General features: G+C 39.3%; 1 protein-coding gene across 1 annotated transcript in view; it reads left to right on the top strand.

Moving 5' to 3' along the window:
- Lmbrd1 (LMBR1 domain containing 1) overlaps positions 1–19,063 on the top strand; it is a 92,044-nt gene that overhangs the window by 58,896 nt on the left and 14,085 nt on the right. The window contains exons 10-14 of the mRNA XM_010617925.3: positions 5,272–5,336; positions 5,597–5,699; positions 6,214–6,318; positions 8,588–8,737; positions 10,172–10,250. Of these exons, the coding sequence (XP_010616227.2) occupies positions 5,272–5,336; positions 5,597–5,699; positions 6,214–6,318; positions 8,588–8,737; positions 10,172–10,250 (502 nt within the window). The remainder of the gene's footprint in view (positions 1–5,271; positions 5,337–5,596; positions 5,700–6,213; positions 6,319–8,587; positions 8,738–10,171; positions 10,251–19,063) is intronic.

The raw sequence follows: 19,063 nt of genomic DNA on the forward strand, positions 1-19,063 counted from the left end.
CAAAGAAGCCAGCCTGAGAAGATTGCATACCGTGTGATTCCAACTATTTTATTTGGGAGAGGAAAAACTGGAGACAGTATAATACTCGGGGGCTTTCAGCAGTGGTGTAGGTAAGGAGGGGGCCCAGGGGAACGTTAGGCCCGTGAATCAGGGTCTGTGTGGTACCCTGAGGGTGGGTGATGACATGGATTTGTCACAGCCCTTAGAACTATGCGATAGGAGACTGAACCTTGATGTAAACTAAGGGTTTTTGTTACTAAGACTGCATCAATGCTGTTTCGTATGTCCTGACAAGGTACCAGCCTAATGTAAAATGCTTAGAGTAGAAGAAATTATGTGGAGAAAGGTTATCTAAGAGCTTCTTAGGCACCCCAGTTTTTCTGTCAACCTAAATGTGTTAAAAATAAAATGTATTACATTTTTAGAAATCACTTTCTCTTCCATTATTGCTTCTAATAACCACAGAGTGTAAACAACCATTGTCAATCAGTAGGAGGCTGGCTGAATGAATTGTAACTTCCACACTAGAAAGTAGTGTGCTTTGCAGCCATTAAAACGAAGGGGGACAATGTGTATTTATATTTTTAAATCGTATCTTGAAAATGGGTTTATAATATTGTTCAGGATGTGTTGTGTTTAATGGGAACTGTGCCCAGGTTGCAGATACTACCTGTGGTAGAACCAGTGTTCTGGTTGATTACTGCGTGTATCAGACACCTGCCCGTGCACACCAGCTTCCATCATTGTTGGAGGGATTCGTGGGAAACTTCGTGGTATTATCGTAAGAAGCAAAAATGAAGATTAATGAGTAGAAGTGAGACTTCTCAGTCGTCTATTGTTTTAGCCAAGCTTTCTTCGTTCTTCTTTTTTTTTTTGGTTTGGTTTTTTGAAACAGTCTTGCTGTGAGGTTCAGGCTGGCATTGGGCTTGCTGCAGTTTTCCTGGGTCGGCCTTCTGGCGGGCATGTGCCACTTTGCCAGGAGCTAAACTTTCTTCTTCATTTTAAATGCTCGTTGTTTTTAGAATATCTTTCTGCTCCCATTGATAGTAGACCTTTCCTGTATTGAAGCCTGCACCCCAGCTTCTGTTTCTCATCTTCTTTGTATCCCTTCTATTTGACCTAGGTTAGCTTCATTCCATTATACATATTTAATGTACTTTCTAACACATATTATTAAATGATGATAGACTGGGTGTCTTATACAGCACACATGTATTTCTCAGACTTCTGGAGGTTGGGAAGTTCAAGATCAAATTGCTGACATGCTCAGTTCCTAGTGAGCTCCCTCCCTCCCTGTCTTGCATATGGCTGCCTTCTTGCTGTGTCCTTGCGTAGTGGAAAGAGCAAGCGCTGGTCTCTGTCTCTCCTTTTTTATAAGGATACTGATTCTATCATGGGGGCCTCATCTTCATGACCTCTCACCCGATTACTTCCTAGAAGCCCTTCTAAAACCATTGCATAGGATCTTAGGGTTTTGACCTAGGAATTTGGGGGGCATAGCATTCGTCCCATAATAATAACAGATATTCATAGAAAAATCCTTGACCCACGTATACTGTAAAATTCAGCATTTTTTTGTATTTTAGAGCAGGTATAGCCTCTTTAATAAATGGTGTTGGAAAAACTGGATGTCAACCTGCCACAGATTAAAATTAGACCCTTATCTTTCGCCATGCACTAAATTAAAATCCAAATGGATTAAAGATCTAAATATTAAAACAGAAACATTAAACTTGCTGGAAGGTAAGTTAGGCAGAACTCTGGAAGACATTGGTATAGGAAAAGACTTTATGAACAAATCCTCAGTAGCACGGGAACTAGCAGATAGAATCAACAACTGGGATCTCATCTTACTAAAAAGCTTCTGTACTTCAAAAGAAACCATCAGCAGAACTAAGAGACAATCTACAATGTGGGAAAAAATTTTTACCAGCTATTCCTCAGACAAAGGACTATTATCAAGGATATATAAAGAACTCAAAACAATACACTCTACAAGGTCTTATTTGGTGTAGCTCTGTTGATTTGTTTTCTTCTTGAGTCAGTTTTGGTAGTGTGTCTAAGACTAGATCCATTTGACCTTGCCCTAGGAGCATGCTAGGTGCCTCTTCTGCCACTCCAGTCCTCAGTGTACCCCGTTTACCCCGTTTGTTTCCCAACTGTCTTCAGATCTCAGTGGTTCCTGATAGGATGAGGACACTTTTACATGAGTCTCTTCCCACCTAACATTTTTGGTTTTCTTTTTCCTTTTCAGTTTTCTATTGTGTAGATGTGGTTGTCTACTTTGAGTTGTACGAGCTTCTTGGGTATGCAGGTTAATGTTTTGCATCAAGTTTGGGAAGGCATTGCCATCCTCTTCATTTTTTGTTTGTTTTCTTGCTCTTCCAATTCATTCAATTTATCTTGGTCTGCTTGATGGCCTCCCACATGTCTCGAAGATCCCTCCCCTTTCTTTACTGTTTCTTCTCTGTGTTACTCAGATCGGGTTGTCTCTGTTGATTTCGTGTCACAGTTCTGTTTGTTAAATCTGTTGCTTGATCTTTCTTTGTTTTGTACCAGGGATCAAACTCAGGACCTCACGCTTGCCAGGCAGGCACTGTGTCACTGAGCCCCAGCCCAGTTGCTTGATCTTTCTAATAAACTTTTAATTGCAGTTAGTTTTTCTTTCCCAGGATTTCAATTCATTTTTAAGAAAGTTTTTATCTCATCATTGTTATTTGTTATTTGCTGATACATTTTTTTAAAAGTTCTTTGAACACATCTAAATAGCAGATAAATAGTTTTTGTCTAGTAAGTCCAATGCCTGGGTTTCCTAAAAAGTGTTTATTGATGATTTTCCTTGCTTTGTTAGCTGTGTTAGTCATACTCTTTTGGTTGGTTGTTTCTTTTATTGTTTCATTTTTCTTTGGTCTGGCTCTTAATTATTGTTGTTGTTGTTAAAGTCTGAAAGTTTTAAAATCACATGGTAATAATTCTGGAAATCCCAGGATTTGCTGTTACTATGTCAGTCATCATTACTTACTTTCCAGTGGCTCCGTGAACTGATTTGACAAAGTCTGTGCTTTGTTGTGTATGGTCACTCTAGTTGCTGCTTATTTGGTTCATAGAGATTGGACAGAGGTCTTCATTAACACTTGAACTCTTAGTCTCCTGGTCTTTTCCTAGGGCTGTGTGTGTCGGTCATTGCTCCAGCTTGCAGACAGGCACTTACACAACTTCACCTGCCTCACTCCCTGCTTGTGCAGACAGCATCAGCCAGAGGTGCAGAGTTTAGGCCTTCTTAGACCCTTGCTAATCATGCACAGATCCCTGAGCACACAAGGATTTTCCCTGTTTCCAGAATTAGTCAGACCTTTTCAAAACCTCTATAGATAACTCGTTTTGTAGGCTTTGGTTTTTAAGCTTTTGCTTAATTTAATTTTGTCTGTTGTCCCCTGGGCCTTCAGGACACAAAGTTCATATTGCTTTCATGTTTTGCCAACAGCACTCCAGGGAAAAGGCTTTTAGCAGTGTGAGTACCAGTCCAGGTCAAATGCAGACAGTCTTGCCAGGGGGACCTTCAGAGAACCACCAGGCAGGTCAGATAATGACAGTTCTCTGGGCATGAGCTTGGAAAGGGGGGCCTTTGACTCCTTTTTGCTTCCTTACATGACTCTGGGCTGATTGCCTTTCTGACTAGTTTTCAAGGCTACCATGGGATTAGAGAGGCAGAATTTGGACCAGAGCAAGTTAGATTGCTACAGTGCTCATTCAGAACCTCATTTGGTTTTCTGAACAAGTGCTCCTGGATTATTATGTGCCTTTGGTCAATTTTAAGAGTGTTGAGGATCTTTTGTAATTTTAATTTTTTGTCAAAATGGACAATCAAGGAAAGAGAATCTTAACTTCAAGTGCTGTTTCTATGTCATGTTTCTCAACTCTCAGTTGGAGTTTGTCGATTACACTGCCTCATGATATAAGCTGTTTGATGCTAAAAACAGGAAGTACTGTTTCACTTGTTGATCCTCAGTACGCAGCTATTGCCCTCCATTTTACCTCAGTGTCAAGGACAAGTGTCCAAAGAATGCGTAATTCCTGTATTCCCTCTACTAATCAACATTTAGTACTACAAAGAAGTTATTTCAAGTTTATCAACAAAACACTTTTTAAATGAGGAATTCTCATGTGGAATCTCAGTATATAAGATAAATAAATGCAGTATTCCTATGCTGTTACTGTAAGTGCTATTGCGAGAGCTGGCAGTAGCTCCTTCTCGCCAACTTCCCACAAGGGAAGGTCACTGTGTCTGAAACGAGGAATTCAGCAGAGCAACGAGTTAACATTGCCTCCAAAGACTATCGTTATGTGCCAGGTTGGAAGACGTGGTTGTTTTACTTCTTTAATCCCCTTACGTTTGATATATAGTTCAGCAGCTGTATGAAGATAGAAACCTCCTAACATTCATGATTTTGTTAATCCAGTTCTGTTAGTTCCAGGCACAGGAGAAGCCCAGAGCACTTACTTGGTGTTAGTGTGACTCTCTCTTTCTTCCCTCAGCTGTTAGGTAGCGCGCTTTCCCTGGGGAAGAAAGATGCTAGGAGATGAAGCCTACACTGTTGCCACTGTAAACTGTAGCTTTTTTTTTTTTTTTTTTAATTTGGACACAGTTTCTTAGAAACTCATTTCCAATATCTTTTTTAAATGGATAAAATAGGGGAAAAAACAGTTATAGAATTTAACACATTCTGCTACAGAAACACTGTTTTACATGGTGGCTACTTCAGTGCTTCAGGAGTAGTTTCACTTACATGGACTTTTCTGGTCTGTGATATGACTTTACTGTATATATTGTTACTTAGTGGGAAAATGTTCCCTAGTCCCTATTTCCCTCTTTTAATTAGCAGGGAAATATAACCTTCTAGGTTTCTTAGGGTGGTTGTGTGTGTGTGTTCTGTGAATATTAGTCTTAAGTACTTTTCAATGAATGTTGAAGATTGTATTTGAGTGTAATGGAATAACCTTGAATTTGATCAAAAAAGTTTCATTTATTTATTAGTGAAATCTTTTTAAATTCTTTTCTCTTTTGTATATTGATTCTTAACTAGATAGTCTCATAATTCATATTGGAAATTTAGGTGCAAATGGCAGGGAATATATACTAAATTGAAATGTAATTTGGATCACTTCACTTAGAAAATAGTTACACACTAGCCACTGGTATTGAGCATAATGGTTTGGGTTTTAATATCAACTTTTAGAACTATATTATAATGAATATATTTTTGCTTTTAGATCATTTGGGGAATATTTTTCATCTTAGTCGCATTGCTGTTTGTAATTTCTCTCTTCCTGTCAAAGTAAGTACAACAGACACATTTTCTAAATACTTACAAAAGTCTCTAATGTTGCCCATTTTTGGTGCTGTATTCCATCAGCCCATTCATCTTAAATAGCTCTTCCCTTTAAAGTGTTCTACAGCATTAAGAAAAGAATGGCTGAAAGGTCCAATAATGGGTTTCTTTCTTTTCAACTGTGTGTGTATGCTGAGTTTGACATTTCTAGATTGACTGGAAATGTGATATTATAACATAGTTCACTCTATATATTTTTGTTTTAGTTTAGATAAAGCCCTCCATTCAGCTGGAATTGATTCTGGCTTCATAATTTTTGGAGCTAACCTGAGTAATCCACTGAATATGCTTTTGCCTGTACTACAGACAGTAAGTACATATTGGTCCTTCTATACTGTGGTACGCATTCTGACACACTCTTTCAGTTCCAATTCTTATTCTGCAAGCTTTCTACTCCTTAGACATGTTTGTGCTGTTTGCTAATATGGCTTTTGATCTCTACATAATTTCTACATTGATATGTTGCTTTAAAATTATTGATAAGTTGTTGGATTTTTAAGCATAATTTGATTTCATATATTTTTATTAGGTGAAATTTACCAATTTCCATTTTTAATTTTTCATCCTTTTCACAAATAAATGTAATTTGTAGTTAAATTTGTGTTAGAATTTTTCATAGGATAATTGTACTACATGATTTGATAATAGGTTGAAGATTTTTGAGACATTTTCTGTTTTTAAGGGTATTGTCACAGCAGCCTAATCTAAATCAGGGATATTTTAAACATTCATCAAATATAAATAATAAATTTTTCAATTAATTTTTTATTGCTTCTGGGGATTTCATAATTTATACATTAAATTTGATTTTATCTTTCTCCAGGTTTTCCCTCTTGATTATATCCTTATCACAATTATTATTATGTACTTCATTTTTACTTCAATGGCAGGAATTCGAAATATTGGCATTTGGTTCTTTTGGATTAGAGTAAGTATATATTGCATTATTGTTTTGACTTTTTTTCATTTTATATATGATCTCCATTATTGCAAATTATCTTATATTTAGGAATATATAAGTTATTTTTTGACACCAAACATGATATTAGCTCTTTCAGGCCGGGGATGTATCTCAGTGGCACTGCGCCTGCCTGGCAAGTGCAAGGTTCTGAGTTCGATCCCTGGTAATGGAGGAGGAGAATATTAGCCCTTTCACATTGCAGTAATATAGAAGTGCATCTTGAACAGGAGTGGTTTGTCCCCTGCCCTGAGAAATTTTTAGTTGTTGTGATTAGGGAGTGCTACTGGCATCTCTTGAATAGAGGCCAGAAATGCTGTAGAAATCCCATAGTGTACAGGGGCAAAGAATAATCTAGCCTAAATCAATGGGGCCAAAATTAACCCATATCTAGAAGACATTATTTTATTCAATGTATGGCTGCATGAGAACACCATGAACCAGAGTGGAGCCACTAAATCTCAAAAGATAGCCTTCCCTTCTAGGAGGCAGAGATTACGACAGTCAGCCTTCTGTATCTGTGGGCTCCACACCTGTGAATTTAACCACCCACGGACAAAAAAACATTTGAAAAAAATAATGGTGAGACTTGTCATTATTCCCAAATAGCATAGCCTACAACTGTTCACCAGCATTTGTGTCAGTTGTTACAAGTAATCTAGAGATGACTTAAATTACACAGGATGTGCATAGGTTATGTGCAGATACAGCACCATTCTCGTAAGGGACTGGAGCATCTTCAGGTTTGGCATCACAGTGAGTACTGGGATCAGTCCCCCATGAGTACCAGGGGCCAGCTCTGAGTGTCTTGGTCAGCTTTCCTGTTGCCAGAACGAAATACGCAGCGCCCACAATTTAGAGAAGGGCAGGTTTAATTTGGCCATGGTTTTCAGGGGAATTCAATCCTTTATCAGCTGGCGGAGGCAGCGTGGTGGAAGGGCTGGGCGAAGCAGAGGTGCTCACCTCATGGCAGCCAGGGCAAGGTGGCTGGGGGCAGAGAGGGAGACAGAAGGGATGAGAGCCAGGGAGGTACGCTGTACCCTCCCAGCAGCATGCCCCAGTGACACCTTCCTCCTGACCAGGCCCTGCCTCCTAGCAGCACATTTAGCTCCATCCACTGAGGAGTTTAGTGGCCCCTCGCTCCAGTCCCTCCCGTGAGGCCAAATCAGGTAGACACTACTTCTACCTGTGAATAAAAGGAAATTAAATGAAGCAGTACTTTGAACTAATGAAAGATTTCTTGCTGTGGGGAGAAGGATCTAGCATATTTTAGTAGCTCAAAAGTGTCAGGCCCAACATCTCTGAATTTTTTTAGTCTTTTTCTCAAGGAGCTGCAGCTCCACTTTTCCGGTCCGTGTTCTGTACAGGAAAAATATATGGAAGTAAGAGGCAGACACTTGTATCAGGCAAGACATCCCCTTTCCATGATTAATATTTCATTACAGGGCCACCACGAGGTATGCAGAAAGCTGGGAAATACACATCTTTTAAGCGATCTTACTGGCATCTCATACAGAACTGGAATTCTCTTAGTCTGTATCATTCTGTAATCTAGGTGGTCGGTACCTAAATTATTATTAAAGTGGAAGTGTGGTTCCTTATTAACGAGAAATTGTCACCTGGCCCTTCATATTAAAGTTACCATTTGTTTTAATTTCCTTATTATAGATACATGTGACAACATATATATCATAATCTAAATTTTAATAATAATTAAATTTTCAGGACCGTATTGAGGGAATTTTATAGAAATGTATATTTATAAGTGTATAATGTAACTTTTCTTGGTAGTAATATAAAGCTATAAATACAGCACTAATAGAGTTTAAACTCATGACCTGTCGATAGAAATAGGGGTGGTTCACAAGTCTCAGCTCTGGGAGCTTCTTATAAATGCTATTACATGGTAAGTTTAGAAGGTTTTTTTGGGAAGCAGACCATGTGAACACTAATAAGTTTTCTGGGTCCTTGGTTTTTAATGGCTCGTTTATGGAATAGTTTGGGTACAGTTGCTGTGCCATTATATTTAAATATAAAGTTAAATCTAAAACTGTTATAGGAGAAGAATTGTCTTTTTCATTCTTATAATGTTTTGTAATGGCTAAGAATTCTTAGTATTTACTTTGCATCAAAGAAATGGTTGATTTAACTATATAAATCATCCCCCATGGCACAAAAACAGACAGAATGCTTCACAAATAAAATATATTGCTGAAGTTTTGTCCTTCCTTCTTTGCAGTTATATAAAATCAGAAGAGGTAGAACCAGGCCTCAGGCACTCTTATTCCTCTGCATGATACTTCTGCTGATTGTCCTGCACACTAGCTACATGATTTATAGCCTTGCTCCCCAGTATGTAATGTATGGAAGTCAAAATTACTTAGTAGAGGTAAGTACTGTATTTAAAATTTGATTATTTTTATATTTTAAGATAGTGATATCAAAGGTGAATTTTAATTTTGATGGCTAGCATATTAACTCACCAGATTAAATTTAATATTGCTAAAATTGGGCTTCTGTTCAATTTTTGAGCATATTTAATAATTGCTTTATACTTTTTAAAAATAGCACATAGAATTTCATTATTTCTTCTTGAATGGATCCTCTGGCAATAAGCTGTTGGGCTTTATCTTAGCACTTTATTAAAACTCAAAATGCCTCCTCTAAAACACTACTTCAGGCAGGTTTTAAAGTATGACTTCCAGGGCCAGGGATTTAGCTCAGCAGTTTGGTGGCCTGCCTTGCGCTTACTTCGATCCCCGGTACCTAAAGTAAAATAAACTTCCAGAAAAAAGTGTTGGTAAGCGCAGTTGTGTCTCCTTGTTGCTGCTATGAATCCCATAGGTGTTCTGTGTGTGTTTTGAGTGTGTTCATGATTGGGCTTTTTATTTTTTTTAAGCAGGATTGTTATCTTCTTATCTGTTCCATTCATTCTTTAACGTTGATTGCTCAAAAGCCAACTTTTTAGCTTTAATTGAACAAGACATTTGGATTTTCTGACAGTTTACAATATTTTAACATATCTGGTTTAACCTTTGACTAGTTTGCTTCCTTCTTTCTGAAATGCTTCTTGCTCTTTTCCTCAACAATTCACATCATATTTGTGTTTCAGGCCCTAGTTCAAGCGTTGCTTTAATGGAATCTTCCACCAGTGCAGTCTGCCCAGATCGCTCTATTTGTCCTGTACTTCCACCACTCTTTTGTAATTCAACATGTAATAAGAAAAACATGAGCAAGCACATCAAACCGCCAGTCAGTACCGCAGTGTGCTGATGTTCAAAGGCTAGCTCACCGAAAAATACTAGGCAGTTGGTACCACGGGTGGGCTCAGGTCACGCGTGAGCTCGTGTGAAGGTGCACGAGTGGCTGGAGCGTGGGAAGCAGCCGCCAGGCCGAGCCCGCCTCACTGCTGTTCCCTGCAATCCTCTCCCTTCTTTATCCCTGGAACCCTGCTCACCGTGTCATGCTTAGTAAACATGTTTCTGTAAACAAAGGAAGGTGATGCTTTTTGCAAGAACAAGAGATGGTCTGTGCCTGTTCGTAGTCTAATGATAAGTACTCCATTTCTTTTTAGATGCCATGGTTGGACTAGAAGTGTGTTCTAGCAAGGACTTCTGCTGCTTAGCATTGGACCTAAAGAATTATTCCCAAGAGCCTCATTAAATTTACTTCATTTTCTTCTGATCATAATTTTCATTAAATTTACCTTTTAGAATATTACGTGTGGTTAATAGAAGAGTATAAAGTTCATAATGTCAATATTTTAATCCAGATATACTTACTAGTGTAACATTTGCATTTTAACTGTATTTTCATCACTCAGAGCAATGTAACTTCTGATGACCGCAAGAGCAATTCAACCCTTCCTGTGCCAAAGAGATGTGATGCAGATGCCCCTGGAGGTAAACAAAAATTTGTAAGAAAAAGAACTGCTGTGCATTTTGCTGTGTTAATCATTGGATGTGTTTGTTTTAATGTGTGGTAACAAAGGAACAAATTTTAGCAAGTAGAAGTTGGTAAGTTTCTAACAGTTTCTTGGTGATGGAATAATTTCAATTAAGGAATGAACTCTTACCAATTACATAGTTACTTCAGAGTAGCAAAAGCTAGTCATTATATATCACATCTATTAGTATAATAAATCATTCTTAAATGATTATTTTGTTAAAAACCTTGAGTTTGGTGGAATGTACATCTTTAGTACTGAGCCCAAATTACCTGTGATCTAGAACAACTTTTAGTCCCTTCATGTCTATTCACTTTACTTAATAATAATATGGTGAATTAAAATAGCTTAACTTTTCTTCTTTAAATTTTAGTTGACTTGTTTGTTCATGTTTGTGATATGTAATCACTACATTCCTTGTGGTATTCGGTACACTTACGTGGCACATCTTCTGGGGCTTTTCTCCCCCTCCCTCATCCGCTTCCCGTCTATCTCCCTGTTTCCTTTTATCTTTTATTTTGATCTTTAGTTAGACTTTTGATTCTCATCGGAGGGAAACCATGTGATATTAAAGCTTCTGTGTCTGCTCTGTTTCACTGCACATTGTTTTCAAGGTGCATCTGTTTCCCTACCAAATCCTCTACTTTACCCTTCTTTATGGGAAAGCAGTAATAAAACTTGCATATACTTTCCATACTTGACATGGAGTGTGCGTGCGGGACGCCGGCTGGGCTGCTGCCCCTCCGTCCCGGGTCCTGGGGTCAGGCTTTGCGGACGTCCGGGTCTGCCCTCCACCCGTGCTCCTGGCTGTCCTAAGGCCGAGAGGCCGCACTGTGGGAACAGCGAGAGGCTGTGCCTGCTGTCCTGGCTCAGCCCAGGGCCTGCTTTTCCCTTTCCTGCCCTGCTCAGCCGGCCTTGCTGGGGCCTCCTCCCCACCTGCCCGGGCCCAGCGCTTGCCCAGGAAAGGGGTGCATGACCCAAGGCTCTCCCACCCTGTCCGCACCTGACTGTAGCCCAGTGGGGTTATCTGTTCTTTTATTCTCCTGTGCCAGACTTGGTCTTTTGCCCCTTCCTCAAGGGAACCACTTTTCTTCAGCGCCGAGTTGAAGGCCCCGAGCGGAACTGTCGCCCCCTAGTGGGCCATCCTCGTCTGTCCCCGCAGTTAAATTTTAGGGCCCTGACCATTGTGTCCAGGCCCTGTGCCAGGTCGCGAATCTGCATTCTGCCGAAACTCTCAACTCTGTGCTCTTACCTTCTGTATAGTTTTGGAGAATTTTTTTCTGTTTTCTTTGGAGTCTTGATTTTTTTTTTTAACTATTATAGAAATTAATTGATTAAAAATCCTGGACTTTTTTTTTCAAAATTTGTAAAACATGTTTCTGTATTTGACTTCACAATGCCCTCATAGTAATGTTTCAAATGTAGTGTATATGTTCATAAATCATTTGTGTACGCAATTATGAAGAATATAAGTTCTGAATCTCTTTAGTGCAGTAACCTATAATAGTGGGATGAAATGGGCACGGGAACGCGTACAGAGTGCAGGGATGGCCTTGATAGAGGAAGGTGGATTCCCTGTTTGCTCAGATTTCACAGCACGTGTAAAGGATAGAGAAAGATCTTAGAAAAGAGATGCTAGTGTGCATTTCAGTGTTGAGAAAGAATTTATCTGATGTGTGCATTAAGGTAGGGCTGTTTTAGACCAACGAACAAAATGTGTAAAGAAAATTACCTCAAATTACACAGGTGTGTGTTCAAGAGAGCTCAAAACATCGCTGTTGTTTTTGCTGTTTTCTTAAAATAGTGCGAGGGTCGGAGTGATAGAGTGAGATTCGGATCGTACAAGGTCCTGGGAAATGGTGAAAGAGCTGGTGAAGAGCTCTCGGTAAGAAACCAGAAGTTACGACCTGACTTATTTGCAGTAAATTATTTATAAGTTATACAGAGAAGAAATTTGAGCATGTGACACTAGAACATGGAGCTAGATCAGGGGAAAGAAGTCTGCAGTAATCAAGAGGGGTGGTAAAAACTTTAAACATAGTTACCAGTATGTGAAATGATGAAATGAATTCAGGTGGTAAATTTTTAAAATTTCTCGTGCTTAATACAGACCAGTGAAGAAGGAAACAGATTTTAGAATGACCTTCCAGTTACTGAATAGTTTGGTAAACTCTGGTGTCACCAGATGAGATAACTTTGTAAAGATTCGGAGAAAGGTAAGAAACATTGAATCGACTTGAACGTGTCTCGGGGATGGTCAGGTGGAAATCTCACAGACACTTGGATATATGAGATGCAGTCAAGAAGTATGTTGCTTAAATAAGAACACTGTTAGAGTAAAAACACACGGTCACGAGTCCCCCTCCGAGTGCTCCCCCTGCAGGAACACACTTATCCTATCGTGGTGGCCGTTTTCTGACAGAGACTTAGAAACCCTTTCTCATGAGTGTCTACTTGCACTGTCTCAGCTGCCGTGGTGTCCTGAATCGATCAAAGTGTTTACCTTTCAAGTGTTTAACAATCTGACTTTAGGGAAGAGCCAGAAGTTTCCAGATCCAGTGAAGTAGGCAGATGGGGCCAGCCGGCAGTGTTTTCATGGGCCTGCCTTTCCATTGGCTAGCAGTGAGCAGCGGCATCTCTGTGTTTTCGATCATGCACAGAGAGGGCATCCAGCACTGCTTCATAAGCTGACAGGAACTCTGGGGTAAGCCTGGTTTCAGGAGCAGTGAGGTGGTATTTTGATGGGGAGGGGTTATGGCAATATTGGGTCATTTCCTGTTATGATTTAAAAACACTATTTTTTTTTATTAAATCTTTATATATGTAAGGAATTAGAAGGGCATAGAATGAGAAGAAAATGGAGATTGAAACTAGGAAAATCATTTTCTAAAGGCATGCAGGTACCAAATGTACAGAAGAAGACAAAAGCAAGAAAAATATTAATGATAGAAAACTAATTGCATTGCATAAAAGGAATATGAAGTAGTGACTGAGTTTACATTAGTCCTTGCTGAAATCCTTAAAAGAGACTAAGGAGAGTGGATGGAAGAGAGAAAACATGCATGTGGGTCAAAGAATTTTTTCTTTTTTTCTTTTTTCTTTTTCTTTTTTTTGGTACCGGGGATTGAACTTGGGTCCTTGCACTTGCAAGGCAGGCCACCAAACCTCTGAGCTAAATCCTCGGCCCTAAGGACTTTTCTTTTTAATGTTAGAGATTTTGGGTTGATGGCGTATAACTAGTGGGGCAGAAGAGGCTGAAGAACAATTTAGAAAGCAGGATGATGGAACAGTGACATCCAGTTCTAGAAGAACTGATACTAAAAATGAATTCAAGACAGAATGCTTTAGAAAGGAAGATGGAGGCCCCTTTATCGGAAGGTGATCAAACTTCCAGCTGCCTAGAAAGGGAGCTGGCAAGGGCTGAAAAAAAAGGACAGCAGTGACTTGTGTAATTTCAGGGTGTATGGTGCCGGCCGTCTGCCTCAGAGTGGGTGAAGATGCCACTGTTTACTGGGCACGCATGATAACTGGAGGGGCATCACATGACGGGCGGAAGTGATCTGGTTCAGTGAGGATCTCATGCTGGTGAGGGTCTCAGGTCCTGAGGCTCCTGTGTTGATGGAGGCTGTAAGGAGAGCTTCTTAAAACAGTGGGTGAGAGGAGTTAAGCTCATAAGGAATCTGTCCCTTCCCAGGTGAGATGGTTCTCCTAGCCCTCACTTCTCAAGGAGCCAGGATGTCTCCATCTGCTGTCATCTTGCCTTTGAGTGTAGAGCATCACGGACCATTGAGGGCTGAGCTGTCCACAGGCCAGAGCCAGCTCATGGGCAGGGTAACGTTGGGCCTTAGACAGCTATAGTCATACTTTAGTTATGGAATGATTTTCCCCAGAAATTATGTAGAATGGTATCCGATACCTCTTTCTTCAGATTTCAAGTAAGGAAGAAAAGATGTGGGCTTGGACAATAATTTCTTTCCTATCTAGGATCAGGCAGGAGTGGGCATTTCTCTGTGATTGTCTTATTTGCTGTGAAGTATAAATTCAGATCATCTTCTGAGACTTCATTGGAACACGAGGTAGAGAACTGAAGAAAGTGTCAAAAGTTTTTGATAGCCCAGGACAGGGACTAGAGGAGGAGTCTGACTGGGGATAAGGTAACGACAGATAAATACACAAAGGGAGAGCGATTAATTTATCGTGGTTTCTTGAGCAGATCTGTACAACTAGAGTGGTTGTTCTTCATCAGTGATTCGGGTGTTTGGGGAAGGGAGGCAGGCTTGGAATGGAAAGTAAAGTGCAGCTTGAGTGTTAGAAAATAAAGTGATCAAAGATTCCAGATGCGTAGGAAGTAAGGAAAGAGATTAAAACTCAGAGAAAGGAGCAACATCACGGGCTGAGGTGGAGGGAACGCGGTCGGGTGACTAGACTGTCTGAAGAAGTGACTGCTAGCATGCTGTTAGTGGGACTGACTAGCACTTCATGGACTTTTCCAGAGCGACATTGTTGTGCTGGTGGCCATGTTCCCAGATGCTTTCATTGTGCGGTGTTTGAACATCACAGACACGGCTCACAGTGAATGCTGTGGCTCATTCTCTTTCACCCGGTGAGCCGAGGATGAAGAATGTCAAGTTGGTTTGCATTTTCTCTTAAACGGGGTGCGACAACCTTGAAGAGCTAAAGTGGATCCTGTCCCTCAGATTGTTACAGTAATCATGGAATCTTAGCAGAAAAAAAAAATTAAAGGTTTCACAATTATATTGTGCTGAGGCAAGCAACTTTAAAATGTTCCTATTTTGCCAAACTGGATGAATTTGTGTATTACAGCTCTAATGAGCTTTAGTCACGTGATAGACTTGTCTACAACTTTTTTTATGAAGCACAGTTTAATTTTGTTTTTCAGTCTGATCTGAGTTACTATGGCTAAATGACTCTTTTTGAACCACTGATATTTTTAAACAATTTAGTTCACTCATGCTTTGAAATGTTATTTTGCAGTACAGAAACATGCCCATTAGGCTTATGGATTGGATTTATTTCTCCCAAACTTTTTTATTCTGTAGTGTCTATCTAAATATTAAATTTGCCGTACATACTTAGTATGATAGAGGGTAGTTCAGTTTGGGGTGGCAAGGTAGTTTTGTTTTTTTTAATAAAGAATTTTAAATACAGATGGTGCACGATGCAACAGTACATTAGGACACAGGCGGTGGGAGGTGGTGGGGCCCTGATGCGGCGGTGTCCATGGAAGGGAAACCTGGAGAACTCGGTGCATGGAGGAAGCTTCTGCACAGCTCTGTGTTCATGGTGTCAACACCATATTTGACTGGAGCAGATGATGGGACCTGCTGGGGTCCTGTCTGTAACCTTTGAGGTGCTTGGGCGACCAAATAACAGAATGACTTTAAGATTTAGAGATGAAATTATAGTATGATAATTAAAATTGCTCCCAAGAAAAGACAGTCTCCTTTTAAAATTTAAAGGAGGAATTTTAAAAACTACCTATGTGATTTCTTATTAATAGCAAACACGTTTTAGAGATGTTTGGGGTTATCTGACATTTAGTTAACATATGGAAATAGTGTGCAAACTCTAGGTTTGAAAGTTTGGTTAGTATTCAAAAGAGAGCTATTAATCTAAAAAGTTTACTTTGGGCTTAGAATAATGTCTGAGTACAAAGATTTAGAAATCTTATACTCTTACTATATTTATAAAATTTTAAGATGATAATATTATTTAATTATCCTGATGAGAACCCTGCCTTGTTTATATGTTTAAAGTGAGTCAACTGAGCAAATGAAGAATCAGGTTTTGTGTATGAAGAGAGAACTTTGTATTTCTGTGTCCATTCTTCAGTTTCTACTTAATAAATGTTAATGTATAGACAATTATTATCTAAATTGAATAAAATAGTTTTAAGTACACAATTATTAAAAAGAACATAGGAAACTTAAAGACCAGTGTGCCCTAATGGACAAACACAGTAGACAGTTAAGTACCGACTTAGATTTTTAAGAAAATGTCAGAGGAGACACAGAAGCCCTGGCTTCAAGAAGCTTACAGTCTGTGGGAACTAGATACAAATAGGAGGAGAGTTAAAGGGTCAGCTGTCGTGAAATTAGAGACGAAATGCTGTGGGAGTGCAGGAGAGGATAAAGATTCATCCCACCCTGGTGGCGGTATAGCATTTCACTTGGCCCAGAAGAATAAGTTAGACAGAAATGAGTAAACAGAATAATGTAGCGCTATTCCAAGTAAAGAGAAAACATAAGTTAGCAAGGCTTAAAAGCGTAAACTTGGCGTGTTACTGTAACAGTAAGTTGTGACCGGAGCACCAAATATTTGAGTAGTGAGGGATAAAGGAAGATAAAGTTCTCAAATGACGATTTTTTAAAAAATCCAAGAACCCAAAGTCTTATTTCTGCATTGAATTATTTTTATCTGTTCTTAAAGTAAATTTGTATTGTCTATTTGGACATTAAGGTAGCCGGAAATGAAATGCTCTCTGTAAGTCAAACTTTATTTTTGTAGGTTTGCGCCAATCAGATACATCTGTGAACACACATACAGGAGGACCTTTCGTTTGAGGATGTGATGATAATAGGACAGATGACTCAGGTTGTCAAGTTAGGGGCTAAGACAGAAACTAACATGTTAAACCAAACTACATGAATTACAAAAACTGAAAAATCTGAGCAGACAAAATTAAATGCTAAAGTAGAAATAGCTCTATATAGGAAATACAAAGAAAAGGGAGAAATATTTTGAATAACAATAATAGGAAAGAAAAATTAATAAAATCAAATGTGTGTTAATAGCTAGCTTTATTACATATGTAGCACTGCAGAATCTTATGACTTTTACATGGTGCCACAGAAAAGAAAATAAAGGCCATAAAGGGCCATATAAGTTGTCAATAATTTTTAAAACACGAATTAAAGTATTAAAGAAAAAATGCTACAAAAGCCATCTAAGTAGTATAACCTCTATCTTTTTTTATAAATGCAGAAGTGAGGGCTTTAAGAGATGAGTTAAACGTGTTTAAGACTTTAGTAAATGAGAGATGAACCAGAAGACTGTAGCCTTTTAATACCCAACTGAACGTCATGCCAGCCAGCGGTCAGTCACGTTACTGCTTTGGAGATGGATTTAACAGGTATCAAATCCTGGGCCTCAGAGAACCATTTCAGTAAGCTAGAATGAGTTTAACTGAGAATCAAATAAAGAAATTGTTAAGTGAAGAATATTCCTTAATGTGGTTTCAGTTTGGGAGGTTTTTTTTTAACCACACTTTTTCAGCAGCCTTTTAAAACCCTACATACCGAATGCCAAGTGAACTAAAAGCATGTAGGTATTACTAATTATGTGTGTATGTATTTATAGTTACATATATACTCCTTGAATCTTTTTGCAAAATGACTGTTATTAATTCATATGTCAGTTTCCTAGTTCATTAATGGAGGAAGTTTAGTTTCAAACATTTTTATGTTATAAACATCCAAGTGGAGATCTTGACTTGGATCTAGAGTTCTAGAGAAAGCTTATGCTGTATTAGTCTGGAAATTAAAGGGTAGGGACTGGATGAAAGGTCGGCAGGAGAATACCACCAAACACAGACCTGCAAAGACCTGACTTGGCATGATCAACACAGATCATGGAAAGCTAACTAGAGGAAACGAATTAAGACAGCTCAAAGTACTGGGAGGTCAGGAAAGACTGCTTTAAGTGAATAAGTGAACCGATGAAACCCTGGCAGATTTGTAAGTGACCCAAGTGAAGTGTGGGGATGACTATAATAGTACTACCTGAAACTAACCAGCGCCGAAGCTGCAGATTGAAACGTGAGGGGTTCTTCCCGTATGTTGTTTTAAAAAGGGAGGGGCAGTAGCTGTACATCAGAGAAGCTGGGAATGTCTGCAGCAGGTGAGCAAAGTGGACATCACGTAGTAAATGTGCAGGGCGCACCTTCTGAACTGCCACCCGGAGAATGAGTACCATGAATTAAATTGCAAAGAAATATCACACAATACAACAGAATAAGTGGTCTGCATGATACTGAGGCTTCAGTGTGAGGCCGGGAGTGGTGGCTCACACCTGCCACCAGCACTAAAGAGGCTGAGGCAGGAGGATCACGATTGCAAGGCCAGCCCAGGAACAGAGTCCCCATCTCCAAAGAAGCCCTACCAAAAGTCAGTGTCAGGAGAGACAAGCTGAGGAGCCCTGACAGATGAAAGAACACTAACGAGGCAGGATGACCAAATGCAGTGCATGATCTGGATAGAACCACTGTAAAGAATATTACTAAGGGTCAGCGTTGGAAAATAGTCTGAAGAGTAAGCAGTGTCAATGTTAAATTTCCTGAATTTGATGCCTGTAATACAGCTACATAAGAGAATATCCTTCTTTTAAAAAGGTTAAATATCTAGTGCATGGCGAAAGATAAGGGTCTAATTTTAATCTGTGACAGGTTGATATCCAGTTTTTCCAACACCATTTATTAAAGAGGCTATCTTTCCTCCACTGAGGATGGTGAGCTCCTTTGTCGAAGATGAGGTAGCTGAGTACATCTGCATTTGTTTTTGTGTCTTCCAGTCTGTTCCATTGATCCTCAGGCCTATTTCTTTGCCAGTACCATGCTGATTTTATCACAGTGGCTTTGTAGTATAGTTTCAAATTGGGAATTGTTACACCTGGTGCCATGTGACTGTTGCCTATAATGGCTTTTGCTATTCTAGGTCTCTTGTGGTTCCAAATGAATTTTTGGATTCTTTT

This window comes from Fukomys damarensis, unplaced genomic scaffold, assembly GCF_012274545.1.
Source record: "Fukomys damarensis isolate Sample0158 unplaced genomic scaffold, DMR_v1.0_HiC HiC_scaffold_27, whole genome shotgun sequence".
In the NCBI taxonomy this organism is placed as follows: Eukaryota; Metazoa; Chordata; class Mammalia; order Rodentia; family Bathyergidae; genus Fukomys; species Fukomys damarensis.